This window comes from Caretta caretta, chromosome 1 (genome assembly GCF_965140235.1).
Source record: "Caretta caretta isolate rCarCar2 chromosome 1, rCarCar1.hap1, whole genome shotgun sequence".
Taxonomy (NCBI): domain Eukaryota; kingdom Metazoa; phylum Chordata; order Testudines; family Cheloniidae; genus Caretta; species Caretta caretta.
Window position 1 is genome coordinate 58023861 of NC_134206.1, and position 23136 is coordinate 58046996.

Here is a 23136-nt window from a genome sequence, read left to right on the forward strand (position 1 = left end):
TTAAGGGAGAGTTAATTGCATACTTGTCCAATCTGTTAACAGGGTTTTTCACTTAACTTCTATAAAAGAGTAACCCATTCTGTGAATTTTGTTATTTTAAGTCTCCACCTCCTAGTTACCATTCAGGTGCCTTCTATGCAATAAGAAATAACTTCCAGATGTGGCTCAAAGATTGAGTAACCAGTTTCCAGTCTCTAAACGATATATTGATCTGTTTGTATTGTAAAGTGTCTTCTGTATTTTTGTAACCAGAGAAAATAGAAAGTCACAGGCTCTGAAAGTCTGCAAATTTATAATACCTAGTTCTATAAGACTAATGAGTGGCCATACAAGGTCAGAGCAATGGTCCATCTAGCACAGTATCCTGGCTTCTGACAGTGACTGGTGCCAGATGATTTAGAGGGCATGAGCAGAACAGGGCAATTTATCGAATGACCCATCCCATATCATCCAGTCCCCGCTTCTGACAGTTGGAGGTTTAGCAACACCCAGAGCATAGGGTTGCGTCCCTGACCATCTTGGCTAACAGCCACTGATGGACCTATCCTCCGTGAACTTATTTAATTCTTTTTGATCCCAGTTATACTTTTGCTTTTGACAACATCCCCTGGCAATTAGTTCCCCAGGTTAACTGTGTATTGTGTGAAGTAGTACTTCCTTATGGTTCTTGTATTACATGTTACTATCATGTACCCTTCTTAGTCATTTCTTTTTCTAAGATACAGTCCCTGTCATCTTAATCTCTCCTCATGTGGAAGCTGGTCCAGATGCTTAATTGTTTTTGTTGCCCTTCTTTGCACCTTTTCCAAAATAATCTTTTCTGAGATGCGGTGACCAGAGTTGCATGCAGTACTCAAGATGTGGGTGGACCATGGATTTCTATAGTGGCATTATGATATTTTCTGTCATCTTATCTATCCCTTTCCTAATGGTTCCTAACACTGTTCAGTTTTTTGGCATCTCAGAATTACCGCTTTTTCTTGAACGGTAACAGCTAATTTAGACCCCATCATTTTGTATGCATAGCTGGGATTATGTTTTCCAGTGTACATTACTTTGCATTTATCAGCATTGAATTTCATCTGCCATTTAGTGGTCCAGTCAACCCAGTTTTGCCAGATCCCTTTGTAACTCTTTGCAGTCAGCTTTGGGCTGAACTATCTTAAGTAGTTTTGTTTCATCTGCAAATTTTGCCACCTTACTGGTTTAATCCTTTTTCCAGTTAATTTATTAATACGTTGCACAGCACTGGTCCCAGTACAGATCTTTGGGGGACCCTGCTATTTACTGCTCTCCATTGTGAAAACTGACCATTTATACCTACCCTTTGTTTCCTATCTTTTTAACCAGTTACTGATCCATGAGAGGACCTTCCCTCTTATCCCATGACTGCCGCCTTTGGTCCAAGGCTTTCTGAAAGTTCAAGTACACTATATCCATTGGATCACCCTTGACCTCATGTTTGTTGACCCCCTCAGAGAAGTCTAATAGATTGGTGAGGCATGATTTCCCATTACAAAAGCAATGTTGACTCTTCCCCAAGAAATTGTGTTCATCTGTGTCTGATAATTCTGTTCTTTACTATAGTTTCAACCAGTTTGTCCGATACTGAAGTTAGGCTTCCCAGCCTGTAATTGCCAGGATCATCTCTGGAGTCTTTTTTAAAACTTGGTGTTCCATTAGCTATTCTGTGGTCATCTGGTACAGTAGCTGAATTAAAGGATAGGTTACGTACCACAGTTAGAAGAGAGACCAGTAGTAGTTCTGCAATTTCATATTTGAATTCCTTCAGAACCCTTGGGTGAATACCATCTGGTCCTGGTGGCTTATTACTGTTAAATTTATTAATTTGTTTCAAAACCTCCTCTATTGACACCTCAATCTGGGATAGTTCCTCAGATTTGTCATTTAAAAAGAACATTTCAGGAGTGAGAATCTCCCTCACAACCTTTGCAGTTAGGACAAGATGCAAAGAATTTATTTAGCTTCTCCACAGTGGCCTTGTCTTCCTTGAGTGCTACTTTAGCATCTTGATCGTTCAATGGCCTCCCTGATTGTTTGGCAGGCTTCTTGCTCTTGAAGTACCCAAAATATATAGTTTTTGTCTTTTGTTAGTTGCTCTTCAAATTCTCTTTTGGCATGCCTAATTATACTTTTAAACTTACCTTGCCAGAGTTCATGCTCTTTTCTGTTTTTCTCAGTTGGATTTGACTTCCAGTTTTTAAGATGTCTCTTTGTCTCTAACCACATATTTTATTGTTGGTTAGCCATGGTGGCAGTTTTTGGTCCTCTTGCTGGTTTTTGGTTTTGTTTTTTTGTTTGGGATATATGTATAGTTTGAATCTCTGACGGTGTTCTTAAAAAGTTTCCATGCAGCTTGCAGGCATTTCACTTCTGTGATTATGCCTTTTAATTTCCATTTAACTAGTTCCGTCATTTTTGTGTAGCTCCCCTTTTTCTAAATTAAAGCTCTCTTCCCCAAGAATGTTTAAATTTAACTACATTGTAGTTGCTATTACTATTGGTTCAGCTATATTCACCTCTTGGACCAGATCCTGTGTGTCACTTAGGACTAAATCAAGAATTGCCTCTCCCCTTGTGGGTTCCAGGACTAGCTGCTCCAAGAAGCAGTCGTTAATTATGTCTAGAAATTTCATCTCTGCACTCCATCTGAGGTGATGTATACCCATTAATATGGGGATAGTTGAAATCCTTCATTATTACAGTGTGTTCTGTTCTCTCTCATCTCCCTGAGCTTTTCACAATCACCATCACCCTGGTCAGATGGTCAGTATTATATTCCTACTGTTGTAATCTTATTATTCAAACATGGAATTTCTATCCATAGAGATTCTATGGAACAGTCTGCTTCATTTTAGATTTTTGCTTTATTAAACTTTATGCTTTCTTTCACATATAGTGCCGCTCCCAACCAGCCATTCCTGTATATTTTATATCGTGTGCCATTGATTATTATCATTTCAACAAGTTCCTGTGATGTCTATTAATCAATATCCTCATTTAATACCAGGTGTCATAAATATAAAGGGAAGGGTAAACCCCTTTGAAATCCCTCCTGGCCAGGGGAAAGCTCCTCTCACCTGTAAAGGGTTAAGAAGCTAAAGGTAACCTCGCTGGCACCTGACCAAAATGACCAATGAGGAGACAAGATACTTTCAAAAGCTGGGAGGAGGGAGAGGAACAAAGGGTTTGTGTCTGTCTGTATGCTGCTCTTGCCAGAGACAGAACAGGAATGGAGTCTTAGAACTTTTAGTAAGTAATCTAGCTAGGTATGTGTTAGATTATGATTCCTTTAAATGGCTGAGAAAAGCATTGCGCTGAATAGAATAACTATTTCTGTCTGTGCATCTTTTTTGTAACTTAAGGTTTTGCCTAGAGGGGTTCTCTATGTTTTTGAATCTAATTACCCTGTAAGATATCTACCATCCTGATTTTACAGGGGGGATTTCTTTATTTCTATTTACTTCTATTTTTTATTAAAAGTCTTCTTGTAAAAACTGAATGCTTTTTCATTGTTCTCAGATCCAAGGGTTTGGGTCTGTGGTCACCTATGCAAATTGGTGAGGCTTTTTATCCAACATTTCCCAGGAAAGGGGGGGTGCAAGTGTTGGGAGGATTGTTCATTGTTCTTAAGATCCAAGGGTCTGGGTCTGTAGTCACCTAGGCAAATTGGTGAGGCTTTTTACCAAACCTTGTCCAGGAAGTGGGGTGCAAGGTTTTGGGAAGTATTTTGGGGGGAAAGACGCGTCCAAACAGCTCTTCCCCAGTAACCAGTATTAGTTTGGTGGTGGTAGCGGCCATTCCAAGGATAACGGGTGTAATATTTTGTACCTTGGGGAAGTTTTGACCTAAGCTGGTAAAGATAAGCTTAGGGGGTTTTTTCATGCAGGTCCCCACATCTGTACCCTAGAGTTCAGAGTGGGGGAGGAACCTTGACACCAGGTGCTCAAGCTCACCCATAATAGTATTTCGACTTCTTGCATTTATATACAAGCACTTTGTCGATTTAGTGTTGTGCCTTCATGTGATATGATTAAATGGGACTCTCTCATTTGACTGTTTCACTACAGTTCCTACCTATATTTTATCAACTTTTATCCTCTCCTCTTTACTAAAATATAGACTCTCCTTTAATAAAACCTTCCCAAGGGATGTCTGTCCAAACCATATGCTCCTGCCGCACCTTTCCCACAGCTTTCTTATGAAGTGCATTTCATCAGAAGCTCTCAAAGTGCCTAAATAACGCCTGTCTGTACTTCAGCACTTTAAATTTACAAAATGCTTCACAGACATCTGTTAATCCTCACAACAGCTCTTCCCACAGTTTTATACAGAGTTCTTCTTAATTGAATCATAGAAATGTAGGGCTAGAAGGAACCTCGAAGTCAAGTCCAGCCACTTGTGCTATGGCAGGACCAAGTAAACCTAGACCATCGCTGACAGGTGTTTTGTCCAACTTTTTTCAAAACCTTCAGTGATGGCGATTCCACAGCTACCTTGCAAGCCTATCTCAGAGTTCAACTATCCTTCTAGTTTGAAAGCTTTTCCTAATATATAAGCCAAATCTCCCTTGCTTCAGAGTAAGCACATTACTTCTCATTCTACCTTCAGCAGACATGGAGAACAATTGGTCAGCGTCTTGTTTATAACAACCCACAGTATATTTGAAGAGGGGTTATCAGGTCCTCCCCCCCTCAGTTGTCTTTTTCTCAAGACTAAATATGCCCAGTATTTTAATCTTTCCTAAGAGGTCTGGTTTTCAAAACCTTTTATAATTTTTGTTGCTCTCCTCTGGCTGCTCTCCAATTTGTCTGCATCTTTCCTAAAGTGTGGCATCGGAATTGGACACCGTACTCCAGCTGAGGTTTTATCAACGCTAAGTGGAGCAGGACAGTTACCTCCTATGTCTGTCGTACAACACTCTCTTGCTGATACACCCCAGAATGTTAGCCTTTTTTGCAGCTGCATCAAATTATTGACTCCTATTCAATTGGTGCTCCTCAGTAACCCCCAGATCCTTTTCAGCAGTGCTGGCACCTAGCCACTTATTCCCCTCTTTATAGTTGTACAGTTGCTTTTTCCAGTGGAATACTTTGCACTTTGTTGAATTCAGACCAATTCTCCAATTTGTCAGGATCATTTAGAATTGCAAACCTGTCCTCCAGAGTGCTTGCAACCCCTCCCAGCCTTGTGTCATCTGCAGATTTCATAGCATACTCTCCGCTCTGTTATCAAAGTCATTAATGAAAATATTAAATAGTTCTGGACCCAGGACTGATCCCTGCAGGAACCCACTGGACACTTTTCCAGTTTGACACTGAACCACTGATAAATAATCTTTAAGTAGTCTTTCAATCAGTTGTGCACCCACCTTATAGCATCCCATATTTCCCTAGTTTCATTATGAAAATATATTGATTTTGACAGTTGCACGTGATATTACATCTATTTCTTTCCTTCCCTATCAATCAGGCTAGTAACCCTTTCAAACAAGGAAATTAAGTTTATTTGGCATGATTTGTTCTTGAGAAATCCATGCTGGCTATTCCTTATAAGCCTATTATACTCCAGGTGCTTCTGAATTGGTTGTGTAACAACTTGTTTCAGTATCTTTCCAGACATGGAATATGATTTTTTTCAGTGTAACTTCTAGTTTTTCTGGTTGCAAAGATTGCATTGATGCATATATTTTCCTGAGTCTGTAGCCAGAAGGATTGAAACTACCACACAAAGTATAAATTTATTTATTCATCTTAATAGGGTATTAAATGTGAAGCTTATTTACGATAATCTAAAAGCTCGTATGGTTAAACTTCCATTTAATACAGTGGTCCTGTGTACTTCAATACACCATGCAATCCCATTAGTTGAATTATGTCTCCTGAGTGGAGTTCTAGTGTTATCTAACTGCACTTAGGGATCCCCAAAAAGTTTGTAATGCAGCCTTGCTGGAAGCAGCCAATTGGATATCTGTTTCACTTTGCTTCAGATACCCCAGTCCAAGAGCACAGCATCACCAACTGACGGATGGGGCTGTGAGGACCCTCAGTCTTTCCAAGGTTTTAGTTTTCCTGAGAGACCTGTGGATAATTGGGTGCACTGTACATGTGCTGTTCTGAAGTGTCTATCCTAATGAAAACTAGGAGTAAAGTAACAAGTTCAGATCAGTGAAGTAATGGATTACTCTGCTGTTGGACATACCTTAAGTTGATCCATTGATCAAGATGGTTGCTTTACAGTTCTGTCCACTAAAAATATTAGACCAGCACAGTAAGACTGATGTGTGGGATTTTGTGGTATTGTATGTCTTCTGGGAAACTAGATCAGGACGGTAAAGGCAGGCATCTTTTAAAAAGCAAACTTTCCTTTAAAACCTGGAGAATAGAGAAGTTGGAGAAAATGATCAAATTAATATAATATGCCCTCCTCTCCATTCCCCTTCTTCTTGTTAGGTTTGTGAAGATTTGACATTATCTCAAAGGTCTTTCTCCAGACTTCTATTGTCTCTGGTTACAACTCATATTTTCTGTATTCCTACAAACAGAACAGGTAGCTTAATCTTTGTTTTTCTTAAACTAGGTATATGGCTGGGGTTACAATGGTAATGGGCAGCTAGGTCTGGGAAACAATGGCAATCAACTCACACCTTGTAGAGTGGCAGCATTACATGGTGTATGTGTACTTCAGGTAAGTCCAAAGTAGAAGTAAACCATGCATTAATATTGTATACATCTCCAAAAATTTAACCCAGTCTGAGTCATAAGCACGTTTCTAAATTCAGGATTTCAGTGTTCTAGTTCTTTTAAAATCTATTAAAGCTGAAAGATTGTGGACAATCTTTGTAATGCTTGCTTTTGTATAACCTCGTGAATGTGTCAAAATGCTTCATTGCTGAATAACCTAAATAAACTATGCATACAATTTGTCATGCAGGTACCATCTCTATATATTGTGGGGCATGATGAAGTCAGGTATAATGGGCAAACTTGTAAGGAATGATCAAGAACAGGGAAACTAAGAGGTTCAAAGGATTTGTCTTAATATCCTATGTAGACAGTGGGTTAGGAGTGAAAGGCTAGCAAGAAGTGTCTTACCGTGAAAGCTTAGGGCTAGGAGTCAAGAGATCTGGGTTCTAGTTAGGACTGTGTCAGACTTTTGTATAACTTAGGTTAAGTGGTTGTGTGACCCACCCAATTTTTTTTCTCCATCTCTACAATAGATAACCACCCCCCTTACAGGGCTGTTCAAGTCTCAGTTCATTACAGTTTGTAAAGAACTTTGAGATCTTGGGATGAAAAGTTCTGTGTAGTTGTCTAGTGTGAAAGATTCAACTGTTGTTGTTTCTGGAATAATTACTGAAGTTTGTAACTTAGAAGTCAGAGAGACTACAAGGGGATTCTCCAAAGAAGTCCAAGGTTAAAAACCTAGGACCAATTGTTTAGCTATTGTGGACAAAGAATGCTAAACTAGATTTTTTTTTAAATACTATTTATTAAGTGAAGAATTAACCAATGAACACTAAATTACCAGTACTTGGGGTTTTCTAGTACTTATTGCTAATGTATTTCATGTTAGCTTTAAGTATCCTAAATGGAGACTGGTGGAGGTATTTAATGTTGTTCAGACAGATTAATGTAATGAGTGTAATAATTTTGTCTTCCACTTGTAAATTTACTTGCAGATTACCTGTGGCTATGCGCACACACTAGCCCTAACAGATGAGGGTTTGCTCTATTCCTGGGGAGCAAACACTTATGGGCAGCTGGGAACTGGCAATAAAAGTAACCAGCTAAGCCCAGCGCAGATCATGGTGGAAAAAGAAAGGTAACGTTGCTACAGCTAACCTATTTCTAGATTGGGTTGTGTGAGCACGCATTATGCAGTCTGTTTGTAGCTCTAGAAAGGTGTCTTGCTTTGAGTACTTGTTCCTATTGTTTGTTAATCTTTTACTATACCATACTCTTATCCTACCTTTTTTTCCCTCTAAATTCTGGACAGGGCGCTTTTGGTATTTGTAGTGGCTCCTATGCTAACCTTTTGAAAGTATGTATATTCTATACATATCTGGTGCAGAGATGTAATGGACAAGGAGGCCAAATGTTAATTACAACAAGCTATTCCACCAATGACCTCTCTAATCAAAACATTTGGATTATATGTGCCAAGTTGTTCTACTACATTGAAAAAAATGCCTGGTATGTGGTGATTCACTGGAAAGTCAGCTGTCTGAGATTCTGTAGTCAAAGCCACCAGTGTGTTCAGTAAGTTCCTCTTAACTTTGAAACACTTGGACTTATGTCAATTTTTAATAAGTGGTCTGTTCTCATTCTACCTAGTTCTGTTTGTGTAGTTCTCTAATGGGCAAACAGTCAGCATCTGGCTGCTTTTTCTTTATACAGCTAAATTTTCCATTTGGGAAACCAAGGCCATTCATAAGATGTCTTTGCATCTTATAAATGTGAGGTGGCAAAGCTTCTCAGTACTGAGCCTGCTAAAAGTTCAAAAAACTAAAGATGGTAGAAAATAGTGTGTTTTGTGAAGTACTTCTTGAAGTGATAAAGAATCAGAAACCAAATTGGATGATGGAGAACACTGGTGGAAGGAAAGATAATACAGAATAGGGTTTTATTTTTTCTTAAATAGTGGTTCAGGTGAGGTGCATGGAGAACTTAAATTCAGAACTGATCATGTCTTCAGGCATGTGTGCTTTTTTTTTTTAAAAAAAAAGTCTTCCTTTCAGAAATATAAAGTGGATAATGCCTTGCTAATGATAAAATGGAAAAAATGTTCCAGAAAAAGCATGTTGTGGTACTAAATTGAGATGAATCTACCCTCCCCTACTGAACTTACCTGACTAGTCTTTCTTGGAGTTAGTGCCTATGTAACAGTGTTTTCCGGTGGGATATATTTTAATGCTTGCTGCTCCTGTTGGCTATACATACTACCCAATCTGCCGTCTATGCTAAATGCTACTAATAGAGGCTACTAGCAGATCCTGTTGAAGCGGCGTGCCATGCTGTCCCAAGGAATAAGTATGGTGTATCACTGAATTTGGGTTTTACATCCAGGGTGAAGCCTAATAGCTTAAAAGGAAGTCTGAGTTAACCTGGAGATGCAGCCTTGAAGGAAAGGATTTGAGTGCAGATGTCCAGCAGGTAAAGGACCTCTATTTATCAAAGAAAGAAAAGGTGATGTGCTTAGTGCTCTACAAGACACATGCCACCTTTGACCGTAGGCACTTACATCCTAGAACAAGGACGCAGATAAGGCAAGACGAAAAAATAGGGTAGTGTCTGTGTTGGTGGAGTCCAGTTGGGGAAACAGGTAATCGAGGCCACAGTGGAGTCATACATGGATTTGAAGGCAAGGAGTGGTTGTGACTTCAGAAGGAGAGGAAGAGTTATTAACGGAACTTAATCATTTTAATGATGAGAGAGTTTGCTGTTGGTGGCTGGGATGGGCAGTCCTGGTAAAGATGAGGTTATAGTAGTGGTATTGTGGGGGGGTGAATTGAGAGTGAGAAGAGGGAGCATGCTAAATTGTTGTAGTTACCAGCTGGCGATCCTATGTGATGCTCCAAAATCTTGGTGTCTGATGGGTCTTAATACTATTTTAAAGTGAAACAATGATTGTGTGTAAAATAATAACTTGTTTTCTTTGTAAATTAGGATTTACTCAATACTTAATTTGTGCCAGGGCTGAGCCCTGGCACCTGTCGGCTTGGCAGTTCATAGCCCCGGTACCTCTGGGCTTGCTGCATCAGTTATGAATGTAAAACAAGTTGCTTGTGCACCAGCACCACTTTCATTACAAATTAAACTCTGGATTTACCAATGGAAGTACCAAAATTCAGGATGATTTACCGCCTGATACTCTATGCTGAAAGACCAGTTTTGCACTATAATCTGATATTTGTGCTACTCCTAGATTGTCATATTGGGATACTGACTTTTGATATACAGAAGAAAAACTGCCAGAAAATATGAGAAATTGGGTTTTATTGGAAATTATTTGTCTGTCCTCCGCTGACTTCTTCTTCTTCTTCTTTTTTTTTTTTTAAATGCGGAAAAAACCTGAAACCCTGGTATGCATATTTTTAACATGGGAGGAAAAACAAGAAGACCCAGCTTATTTTAAAACTAACTCTAGAACTTCTTTGCAATACGTCTTTGCAATTCTTTTAACGGGAATGTGATTCTTCTCTGTTTGTATATAATCACTTCAGATAACAGTTGTTTAGGGATTATTTGAGCAAAGGGAGAACAGAATCTGTAAGCGTACAGCAGCACCTACAGTTCTTTAAAACAGTGTGGACGTAGGTTTTTTTAAAAACCGTGAAACGATTTTTTTTAAAAGAATGTGCTTATTGAATAATGTGAATATTTAAAATGATGATCCTGTCAATTTGTTGTTTTCCAAACAGGCTTCAAACACTGGGGGAGGGGACTAAATACAACATGAGGCCAAAAATAAAGGCATGTTTTACAGCAGGCTATATCTGTCTAAATATCAGAGCCCATCCAAAGAGGGACTGGGAGATTCTTTAGTGAAGTATTTGAAGTGCTTGCTTCAAAAGGCATTTTCACTGGTACTAATAATTTAAAATGAGAGAACTAGCTCATAAAAGTGCTGTTTGGAGACACAAGGCCTGGAACACGCACCATTAATTTGGGAATAGTTTTCCAGGCTACTTCTCAAATCTTGTTTTGTTACAAAATATAGATGTTGTAATTTCTTCATGCTTATCCATAGATTTTGCTTATGTGTACTGCGATATCTGGCGATGTCTCTTCATTTTAGAAATCTCTGCCTGTTAAGTGCCTATTGTGAGTGAGGTCTGAAGAATGTTTCTTGAAAGACTTGTGAATATCACTTTCTGTAAATGTCACTGTAATCTGATATTGCATTGGCTTATATCTCCGTAATTTAATACTGAATCTGGTTATGTGAAGGTTGTTCAGTTCAAAGTGATACCCAGCCAAAAGAAAACACAGGACTACAGGTAGCATATTCTCTGCTTTTCCCACTAACACAATTAGGTTGTCTTTAATTTTATGCTTCTGTGGTTTTAAATATACGCTGTAGACAAACTGCGTTTTCTTTTGATTTTTTTTTCTATTCATAGGGTTGTAGAGATTGCAGCCTGCCACTCTTCTCACACTTCTGCTGCCAAGACCCAAGGTGGCCAAGTGTATATGTGGGGCCAGTGCCGTGGCCAGTCTGTTGTTGTTCCTCACCTCACTCACTTCACTTGCACTGATGATGTGTTTGCTTGCTTTTCTACTCCTGCTGTGATGTGGCGCCTCCTTTCAGTAGGTGAGAGTGAACTGGCACATGTTATGCAGTGCTACAGTACAAAAAATCTAATGCTTGTATGGAACAGATTTCTTGTTTATAAATATTTGCACCTTCTGAAAATGTGCTTTCTTCTTAGAACCTGTATATTCTAGTGGGGCAGGAGCTCCACGGTAGTGAAGGGTGAAACCAGCTTACTGTTTAGCAGTCAATGTTTAAGTGCTCTAAAAAGCATGTGCACTTACATTGTCATGTATGCGACTGGACTGCTAGAAATCCACCGTGGGAAGAATAGAATAGTCCACTGTGCTGCTCTGCTTGCATGACTCACAACTCAGCATAGAGATGAAGGGTCTGTGTTTCCTTTGGGTGCAGATGCACCTCTCATATCACACCATGAGCAGTGGCAATTTCCTGCTACTAATCCCTGCACCAATCAGCATAGCTGTCACTAACGCAGGGAAGGGCAGTTGGAGCGCACTCAGATAAATAAAAGAATAGCATTGTGGGGCACAGCACACCACATGAAATGACAACTTACTTAATCATCCTTCATGCCTTCTCATTGTAGGGCAGCCTTGGCTGAAACATACTTGCAATATATTCCAAGGGGCTCTTGCCAGTTCATGGGGGGCAGAGTTAAGGTTGCTAAGCTCATAGTTAGGTTTCCTGCAATGCCACAAGTCTCTGAAAGCTTGTGCTACTACTGACTGTTGTACATATCTTTTTTTTATAGGTAAATGGAGGACTTCAATCCCCATTAATCAAGCACCTTTCACAAATGCTACCATAAGTTTTTTTGGGGTTGTTTTAAAAAGTAAATCTGACTTTTTTTTTTTTTTTTTTTTTTAGTTATTTTTTGGAGAGCAATGTCAGCTTGGGCACCACAGGCTCATAATACGTGAGGACACTATTTTTTTTCATAGTTCGGTCCGATGTACTGCACTTCCTCGCAGGAAGGTTAATCTACATTTTCCAGACCTGCATAGGATCTGTCCAAATGCTGAAGAAACTCAGTTTGGGAGTTTGCTCAAGTGGACAATTTTAATAGTTTTCCAATAGTTTTCCAGTTTTAATAGTTTCCTTGGTAGCAGTTGCAAGGCTGTTGTACCAACCTCACTTTTCATGACACACTTATCGGATGTTATGCTCTCATAATTGGCTCATAAAATGGGTGCTGACAACACTGAACCCCAGTCAGGACTACCAACATAGATCTGCCAGACATTTACTTCCTAAACATGACATAGTACCCAGTGACCCATGTTTTCTTGACTAGCCTGTTTAATTAAGCCACTCTGCAAATGTATGTATTATTAGGCAGAATGTATTTTGTTTTCAAAACCTTTTTTTTTTTTTAAGAGCATGAAGATTCCTTAACAGTAGCTGAGTCTCTGAAGAAAGAGTTTGACAGTCCAGAAACCTCAGACCTAAAATTCCGCGTAGATGGAAAATACATCCATGTGCATAAAGCTGTTCTAAAAATCAGGTAGTGTTCATGTTTCATGGCTTCTTGGTCAGCAATCCCTCTACTGCATAGAGAGCAACCCGTTAACTTGTCGTCTCAGAGAAATCCATCTGCAGTGCTGTCAAAAGCGAAGGTGTACTTAGACTTTTTAAGACTGTTCACTATTATTGAAATTGTTTAAGCTTGTATTTTGGACTGCTTGGAAGGATGAGGTTGACACACAGAGATCTTTAGAAATGAGGGGATTTGTCTGAATTAGTGCGTTGATGTCTTTCTATTTTTCATGGACCAGTAGCTGTCGTAGAAATCTCTCAGGTAATATCACCACACAGTTACCAGATCTTTTAAAAAAACAAAGATAAGTAACTAAATCGTTAATTGCACTGACTTTGAATACACATGAAGGAGACATGCTGTTTTTACATTTTATTTCTCTAAGTCTAACTTATTAGAATGAGATTGTTACATACTAAATTTGAGAAGGGGCTGAACTGAAATACCAGTTCTTAACATTTTCTGTGTGTGGATCAATATCCAGACTTCACAGCAAGGGCCTATTTCTTTATTTAAAAAATTACTAAAGCCTTTTATTAAATTCCATGTGTACAAAACTTAATTCTTTCAAATTCTCATTTGTTGTATCACATACAAAATAATTGCTTTATTCTCTTGATGTACCAATATTACTTGCATTTGATGTACCCCAGGATTGGGAAGAGAACATACCCTTTTGGTATTTAACGACATTTGTATTTAGAGATCTTAATTTATTGTAGAGAAAATGAAGGGAAGCTTTATTTCAAATGGTCTCTAATATAGTGTTCATGTATCATATCAAGGTATGCCAGATAAATCTTCTGCCTTTCTGTTCTAGATGTGAACACTTCAGAACCATGTTCCAGTCATATTGGAATGAGGACATGAAGGAGGTGATAGAAATAGACCAATTTTCTTACCCAGTGTATCGTGCCTTTCTTGAGTACCTATATACAGACAGCGTTGATCTGCCACCTGAAGATGCTATAGGTAGCAACAGCCTTCTTTGGCCAAATTACATGATAAATCCAGTGATTCGATAAATGGACAAAAAAGTGGGGGAGTAAATGGTGCATGTTGGTCTTAGGACCACACATGATCGGTTTCATTGTGATTACTTTTAAAGCGCAACTAAAGTAAACTCTTAACGACTTGCTACAGAAATAGTGCTGTGTAACTCTGAATAAATTGAGCAGCAAGTATCGGAGAGTAAAAGGTAGAGGAGGTGTTTACATTTCTCTTCTGAAATAAGCATTCATCCCTTTTGCTAAATGGAATCAATTATGCTTTGAAATGACTTCAAGAAAAAAATTCAGTTACTCTATTCTACTCGGTATAGTCCCTGTAATGAGGTAATTTTTACCCAGCACAGTGGACAAGCTCTGAGTTAAATTCTAGCTTTTATAGCAACAGTTTGTGCACTTGATACTTTCCCTGTTCAATAAGCAGGGCCCCTATCTTGCAAGCACTTACACATGTACTTAACTTTTATGCACGTGTGTAGTCCTGTTGGTGTCAGGGGAACCACTTATGCTTAGGGATAAGCTCCTGTGTAAGCGTTAGCGGGATGGGGCTTAAAGTAGTGAAAAGGCCTCTGTTTGTTTTTGTATGTCAATGAAGCTGCTTTTCTGAATAACGCCCAGTTTAACTGAGAGATGCTGTTGCGTGTTGGGGCATGTCTATGCTGCAGCTAGGGGTGTGCTTCCCAGCCTGGGGAGGCACAGGCATACACTAGCTCCACACAAGCTTGTACTCCAAGAATAGCAGTATGGACCTTGTGGCCCTGGGTGGCAACTTGGACTTGCTCAACCCCTTGGTCCTCATGTGAGTGATTAGCCTGATTCACCACCTACTCCGCAATGTCCCCGCTGCTATTTTTAGTGTGCCACTTCAAGCACAGCTAGCCCGTGTCTACCCAGGCTGGGAGGTAGGCTCTCAGCTGCAGTGTAGACAGACCATACTTCACACGGAGAATGAAGACTCAGCCCTGGTCTACACTAGGACTTTAGGTCGAATTTAGCAGCGTTAAATCGATGTAAACCTGCACCCGTCCACAGGATGAAGCCCTTTATTTCGACTTAAAGGGCTCTTAAAATCGATTTCCTTACTCCACCCCTGACAAGTGGATTAGTGCTTAAATCGGCCTTGCCGGGTCGAATTTGGGGTACTGTGGACACAATTCGACGGTATTGGCCTCCAGGAGCTATCCCAGAGTGCTCCATTGTGACCGCTCTGGACAGCACTCTCAACTCAGATGCACGATTTGTTTGCCATTGCTCTGACGCAGGGAGGGGCGACTGACGACATGGCTTACGGGGTGGCTTACAGGGAGTTAAAATCAACAAAGGGAGTGGCTTTATATCAAGGAGTATTTCAGGCAGGACTTCACGGAGGGTTCCAATGAGAAATGGGGCACCTAAGTTATTGTTCTTATTGGAACAAGGAGGTTAGTCTGGCCTCTGATTGATACATGGCTAGATTTACCTCGCTGCACCTTCTCTGTGAGTGACTGCAGTGTGATCTAGAGGAATGAGTCCCCTAGACGGGGGGCGGGGCAGGGTTTGCAAATGAGTACAAAACAAATCTGGTCTATTTCTTGTTTTGATGCACTCCATCTATCTTTTACATCTTTGGCTGGCAGCAGACGGTGCAGAAGGACTGCATGCCATCCACATCTCATGGCTGCTCGGCAGAAGATGGTACAATAGGACTGCTAGCCATCCTCATCTCTTGCCTGTCCAGCAGAAGATGATGCAGTAGGACTGCTAGCAATCCGTATCACCTGCCTGCTCACCATAAGATGGTTCAATAGGACTGACTGCAGGACTAAAGAGAATGACCTGATCAGGTCACTCTAAATTTAGTCCCTGCGCCCATGTCTGCCCAGGCGCTCCTGATCGACCTCACAGAGGCGACCAGGAGCACCTCGGACACGACGATGATGGCTACCAGTCCCGTTGCACCGTCTGCTGCCACAAGGCAATGGGTTGCTGCTGCTGTGTACCAATGCAGTACCACATCTGCCAGCACCCAGGAGACATACGGTGACAGTGAGCTGAGCGGGCTCCATGCTTGCCGTGGTATGGCGTCTGCACAGGTAACTCAGGAAAAAAGGTGCAAAACGATTGTCTGCCCTTGCTTTCACGGAGGGAGGGAGGGAACGGGGGCCTGATGATATGTACCCAGAACCACCCGCGACAATGTTTTAGCCCCATCAGGCTTTGGGATCTCAACCCAGAATTCCAATGGGCAGTGGAGACGGCGGGAACTGTGGGAACTACCCACAGTGTAACACTCCGGAAGTCGACTCTAGCCTCGGTATTGTGGAAGCAGTCCACCAAGTTAATGCACTTAGAGCATTTTCTGTGGGGAGACACACTCTCGAATATATAAAACCGATTTCTAAAAAACCGACTTCTATAAATTCGACCTAATTTCGTAGTGTAGTCAGTGTGGAGCTTGCCTTGATGCTGTAAAAGCAGAGTTTGAAAGTGGCTAATATAATGGCATTTTAATTTCAGGACTTTTGGATTTGGCTACATCTTACTGTGAAAACAGATTGAAAAAACTGTGTCAACACATTATCAAGAGAGGAATTACTGTGGAAAATGCCTTTTCATTGCTCTCTGCTGCAGTGAGATATGATGCAGAGGTAAACTTCTAAAGATTAAACTCACTAAATAGACTACCTCTTTTTGACCAGAACCATGGAGCATAGCAGACAGCTTTTAATCTCCATTTTGATTGAGGGAAAATTGCTCGTTGCACTGAGAATTTGAGCAGTAGGGTTCTGGTGCTGTTCCTTGGACTTTGTAGCCATTCTGTTCAGAGTGAAAGCCATATCTTTGTATTAAACTTTTAGTAGACAAATTAACTAGCACGTTATATCTATATATACACACACAAGACTTATTTAATCAAGCCATAGAATGAGGCACAATATAAGTAACTTTCATATTGTCTAGTTCATGGTAGCCATTTTATGCTGTTTTGCCTAGCTTCATAATGCATCGCTCCATGTTATCTGGAAAAAAAATTCTGTGCTGAAAACTTTCCATCTAGAGGCTGAAAATATTACCTTGCAAATAAAGGGCAGGCTTTAAAAAGAAAGCAAAACCTGGAGATTCTAAAAGTCCTGCTGATTGGTTTTAGAACACTAATCTTTGCTTAATACGTTTAAATATGTACACAGTACAAGTTGCAGCTTTTTAAATCCTCTTCATGTGTTTGGGATTTTTCTTGTAATATTATTGATGGGAGGGTACTGACAGCTGCGTCCAAACTTTTGTTAACAAAGTTGTTTAGAAGTAGGTGACATAATAGGCACCAGATGGATCTATTTGCTCCCTCTTGATTTACGCTTGAATATAGACATAGACATCAGAGTTTTTGGTGCCATGGAAACATCCATTATCTTGTACTCAGGGTAGACTGATTTAAATCAAAGCAATTTTAATCAGCAATTTAAATCAGCAAGCAGGAAACTTTGATTAAATCATTGATTTTAATCTTGTTTTGCATTTGTACTTTTCTTTCCTAAAGAAATTGAGTCTCACTGGTTGGTAACTATTAAATGTTGATTTGCAACTAAATGTAGCCTTTACACTAAATGTGGTACTTTCTACTCACCAGAAAGGTACATGATATAGATATCCACATTTATTTAAGAAATTATGTATCTTAAAATAACTGTATTCTGTCTTAATTTTTGCCTTTTAATAAGTTAGAAAATGGTGAATGATGCTTTACATATTTCTTACATTTTTTTATTCAATAGATTAATTTTTTAGTCATGACTTTTTGTGTCAAACTGCATTTGGTTGGAAGTCGGAATGCAATTAAAAACATACAAAAATGGTAATTTAAAATTGCTTTTCATTAGTTAAATGAAACTACCTTAAATGTGCTAGATGCATAAGAAAATATAAGTTTCTATCAATACCTGTTTTGCATTTAAAACATTGATTTATGCAACAAAGATAGTATCTGTAATTAGTGAAATAAACTGTTCTCCTGGTGACCCATCTCCTTCAAGATTTTAGAATTAGTAGAACTCGTCCTCTCACCTGGTTTTTGTTTTTCTGGTGTATGGTTTCTGAGGGCACAAACAATGAATTAGATGTTGAGTAAGTGGTGTAGCCATTCTCATGGCAGTTCTTATTCATAGATTGGAAGAGGAAAACAATATTTCCTGTTTTTTTTCCAACTCCCAATCAGTGTCTTGGTTTTGAAATAACCAGGCATTGAGCTGAACTAGCTGAACAAACTAAAATGAAAAATTTCCTCTGTACCTGTAATTCTCTACTGCTGTCAAAGCTGGTTTAGCGCTTCAACAAACTGGTTATATATTGTTTAGCCAGTGACTTCTACCAACTCACTGGTTTGGCTTTTTTTAAAGGTTTGGCAGCAAATATGTACTGCTTTAATATTTGTATTCAATTTACAATTATTTTAATAGACTATATTAAGTTTAGGCTTTTAATATAGGTTGTCATAACTTTATATATAATTTTAAATACACTTTTCTTTTTAAAAATAACTTTTTCATTTAAATCAGTTTTAAATTAAATAGGCTTATCTTGACTTCTTGAATTCATTTTTATCCTCCCTGAATTTAAAGTGCATTTTCCTTTTATGTAGTGCGTAGTTCCTTTAAATATTTGGGAACCAGAGACTACAATTTTTGAAATAGAAAGACAGTTGTGTCTGGGTATTCAGGCATCAAATGTTGTTGGTCACATCCAGAATGACCATATCCAAATTCTTTAATTATTGAACTGATAATGGAAATAAGTTTATTTCATTATATTTAACTTAACAACAAAAATCAGATTACAATCAAAGTACAATACATTTCCAATCCTTCCGTGTAAAATCTGTTCCTACAATGGAATAAAATGGCAGGAAGTAAAGCTCATCATGGAGCCAGCTAACTGAACTATGAAGTCAGATAAGTGGTATATGAAGGGGAGATAAAAATGACATTTTTCTCATTATGAAGTTAATATTTAACTATTTTGCTGTTTAATCAGATCAGCTGGCAGACTACTCTCCTAGGGTCTGTAGGTCCTGAAGGTATTTACTTGTTGACTTCCTTTGACATTTGTTACTCAGACTAGCCTTTGTTACCAAATGTGCAACTCTGCTGCAGCTTGCTTATTTTCTATAGGTTGTTCACTCTTATGAAAGAGTGTGTTGCTTCATAGATCACACATCACGTGCTTTGTAGCAACCAAAATGCACATATATATCCATGCGCTGTTGTGCGTTCCTCAAAGCTTAACAGCAATTCTGTTAACAGATAACTTCATCTCAAACCTTTTTGTTTTGGAGATAATAGACACAATACAGAGCTTTTTATTTTAAATGGAAGGTTATCTATTTTAATTTCACAAAGGCAGGTGTGACATCCATGAATGTGGTTTGGGAGGTGAAGGTGAAATAGTCCTGCAGAATGTGTTTCCCATGTGCCATCATGATTCTCCCTTTTAAAGAGTGGGGGAAGAAACAGTTACTCTGCTGCAGGATGTACATTCTGCCTTTTGCTAATTGAGGTTTGTGTACACAGTCTGCCTTACTGATTGTCAGGTGTAAAAGCTAAACCAAAGAAAGATGGAAGGCACTGCACTGTGGTTCTGAGCTTTTCTTGGGCATCTACAACATTCAGAAGACTGATTTTTAAATGTCTCTAGAATCTATAATTACATATGCAGAAAGCTAACTGGCAAGTTCAGATGACTTTAGTAATGAAGTTAGTTCCTGGGATGTCCTTTCTCTAGAAAGCATCAGTTAAAACTGCATCATCTATTTAAAATACTTCCATATCATGAAATTATATACTTTTCCAGTACTGAGGGTGCAGTATGTTTCTCTGGGATTAATGACTGGCTGAATTGTAATGGCCAGAGTTACACTGTAGGTCCAGTTTCTCCCTGTAGCTAACTAATCACTGGAAGTATCTTGTGCCTCTATCATTTATACCATATACACTGAGGTTTTACTTTGTGATCCAGTGTGCAAATATGACTTATCTAATTTTTCTGCAGAATTCTGAACTTTCCAAAGTCTTATTGTAATGATAACACTGCTTGTATTTTTGTTACTCTGACTTGGAGTATGGGAATCTTATTAATAAAGTACTGTAATACAGTAAATGTGTACGTGATGAATTTTTATTTAAAATCAGTTTAGTCCATTTGTTATGAAAATTCACAGCTATGTTCGGCCTTTCATAAACCTGTTACTTATTACAAAGACACAACACAAGCCAAGACATGCATGCAGCTCTAGAGATCCTGATCTTAAACCAGTGCATTTTCTGTATTGCTGTGTCAAGAAATGTTGACTTGGTGTCAATGAGCTAACTTTCCATCCTGGCCTAGAGTGCAGAAATGCAAATATGGCTTTACCTAATCACACTTGCATATTGTACGTGGCTTGACTGTCTTTAAAACTATTTTATATGTTCAGTAGGCTGGATACTGAAGTTAGACGAGACTAGATGGAGTCTGTCACATTGATGTTCTACTCCATGGGGAGGCGGGATGGAGGGGGAAATACTTAAATAGAATGCAGTAGTCCTTACTATAACAGATTATCTGAACCTAGAATTGTAGCATGAAAGAGAATGTTCCTTTCTAAATGGAACAGTTGTCTACTTTAATCATCTGATCATCTGGGGTTTATGGCTGACTTTGCTGTGGGCTGCAGAATTAGTAACTCTGTGTGTAATATTAATAATATTAATACCTCTGTGGGTGCAGTGTGAGAATTGTTTGAGGCACTTTTTGATCTTTAGATGAAAGGCACTATGTAAATAGTTAGGCACTATATAAATAGTGGGTCAGACTTTAGTGAGGCGTAGAATTAAAGTATGGGACTTGGGCTGCCTTGTACCCAATACATTCCTGCTAAATATTTTCATGAGAAACAAATAGAGCTATTTCAGTACAGGTTTATTCCTAGTGGACATAAAGGTGTCCTGCATGAACTTTACAGATTTCTTTAAAGACCTCTCCATCTAGATATACTATGCTGTAATTTGCTTTTTCTCTAAACCAGTGCAACATCACTCCATTAGGGAAACCAGTGCAACTTTGTATTTAGACCGGGCTTTAATGTGGAAATGGAAGAACTGAATTTTCTCAATGCAGTCTTGGGTATCATTTTTCAAAGATGGCTTTTACTCATCTTTCCATTAGCTGTCAGTGGAATGTAGATATAATTTCCACCCTGGATGCTTCCTCTGAAATAGCTAAAACCAATCTAGTCTACAAACACTCTTAACAAGGGTAGGGGAAACTTTTGAGGTGAGATAAGGCAGTTCACTCTGTCTTAAGTAAAATATACGAGTTTGAATAGTACATGGCGTCTCAAACTGAGAGTTGTGAACATGTTTGAAAGGGTCAAGAGCACCTTCTTTTCTTTATGGCTAGTTTGGAGGATCTATTTTTTGTTGCAATGTGGGGCACGATATGGAATAGGTTGAGAACATCTGGGAAAATGTATTTACGTAGCTCTCTAATCTGTTTATAATTCCACTGTAATTACAAAAGATATGTAAAAGCATTTGAGCCTGGTTCTAAATAGTCTCTTATGGTGTAACCAAAGCTAATAAAAAGGCTTTTTTTGTTTTGTTTTGTCTAGGATTTAGAAGAATTCTGCTTTAAGTTTTGTGTCAATCATTTGACGGAAGTGACACAGACTACAGCGTTTTGGCAAATGGATGGCCCCCTGCTAAAGGAATTCATTGCTAAAGCCAGTAAATGTGGAGCCTTTAAGAACTGAAACACATGGCTGTAAGTTTTGGATGACGTAGGGTTGTACCAGTCATAGTTGGTTTGCTGTATTCATGTGTAACAGGCTTGTGTAACCCTGCAGGTGAAGAAAAACAAACCAAACCTAATTGATTGCATTATATTGAGGTTATAAAACTCTCTACAGAAACTGCAGCAAATGTTCTGTGTGCTGTATCCATGTTTTTAAAAAAGTGAACTGTTGCAAGAGATGCAAGACAGAAGGTTAACATTAACTCTCATTTGGAGAGCTGGAAAACTTCATGTTGCTGTTTTTGAGTTTACTGTACTTTTGAGGTGGGGAAAAATTGAAGCAGGAGGATGGTTTTGAGTGGTGATGAGAGGATTAATCATTTGGTGCCAGGAATTGGGATTTCTTAAATTGATCTGTTGGGACCTCCAGGGAGTTTCAGCATAGGCTGAACTGAGCCATTGAAACATTTCATATAAATGTTAGCTCTGTAGCATTACCCTGAAGGAACAAACAGGACTGATTTCTTTGTATTGTGGTTGCATGATTATGAATTTGTAACAATTTCGCTATGTATAAATAATCAAATGTATTCAAGGCTTAGAGGAAACTGCAGAAGACATAATGTCGCTAAAAAATATGCTCAGAGCAAATTTACTAATCGAGTTGGAAGTAAAGCTGCCCATCGGGGATACCTTAACATGCAAATGGCAACATATAACCTAGATGTTCAAACATTATTTATAATAGTCATTGAAGGACATATTGCCCTGTTTTGAGGTCCAAATAAAGTTAATTAGGCTATTCTAAATAAAAGGGGAGAGCAAACTGTTGGAAAGGTTTTTTTTGCATTGGAGTATTATATAAAAAACTTTAAAATTACATGTAATAAAATTACACTTTTTTCAAATTGTCTGCTGTAAACTCTTCTGACTTGAAGAAATGTCATTATCTTTTATTACATCTACCACAGAATAAAGTTACAAATAGTGTGGCAAATGTGTATTGACAGAATCCAGTCCCAGTCCAGCTTTACATGCCAAACAAGCGGTGCTACACCTGCAATCCGTACTTCAGGAAATAGAAAAGAATTTATCCATGTACATACTTGGCCTCCATCAATGGTAATATGTCTCTCTAAAATGTCAGTGAATTTATCATGACACTCCCATGAGGTCAGGGCTTAAGTGTTTGGGAAGTGCCTAGCACATAGTGGATGCTATTTTAAATAATTAAAAATAGTAGAAAAATATTATGCTCATTTCTCAGAAGAACTGAGGCACAGTGACTACCTGCCCATGGTCACACAGAAGAATGTGGCAAAGCAGTGAACTCAGAGCTCTGAAATCCAAGTTTCAATGCTTTAACCACAGAACCATCCTTCCTCTCTGATTTACGACAACTCTCTCGCATAGCGTTGCAGAGATCAGTATACCTGGCTTTTATCATTATTGTGCCAAATAATCTTTGGCGTGTGATATTTTGCATTGTGGATTCTTCTTCTAAAGTAATGCATTTAACTGCCTCAAAGAATTTATTTTGCAAGCCAA

General features: G+C 38.8%; 1 protein-coding gene across 8 annotated transcripts in view; it reads left to right on the plus strand.

Annotated features, from left to right (window-relative positions):
- RCBTB1 (RCC1 and BTB domain containing protein 1) overlaps window positions 1–22496 on the plus strand; it is a 49609-nt gene extending 27113 nt beyond the window's left edge. For all 8 annotated transcript variants that reach the window (XM_048849601.2, XM_075128399.1, XM_048849630.2 and 5 more), the window contains 7 exons: window positions 6601–6708; window positions 7703–7845; window positions 11147–11337; window positions 12679–12805; window positions 13659–13810; window positions 16342–16472; window positions 21467–22496. In XM_048849601.2, coding sequence (XP_048705558.1) covers window positions 6601–6708; window positions 7703–7845; window positions 11147–11337; window positions 12679–12805; window positions 13659–13810; window positions 16342–16472; window positions 21467–21607 — 993 coding nt within the window. In that variant the 3' untranslated portion in view covers window positions 21608–22496. The remainder of the gene's footprint in view (window positions 1–6600; window positions 6709–7702; window positions 7846–11146; window positions 11338–12678; window positions 12806–13658; window positions 13811–16341; window positions 16473–21466) is intronic.
- The last annotated feature ends 640 nt before the right edge of the window (window positions 22497–23136 follow it).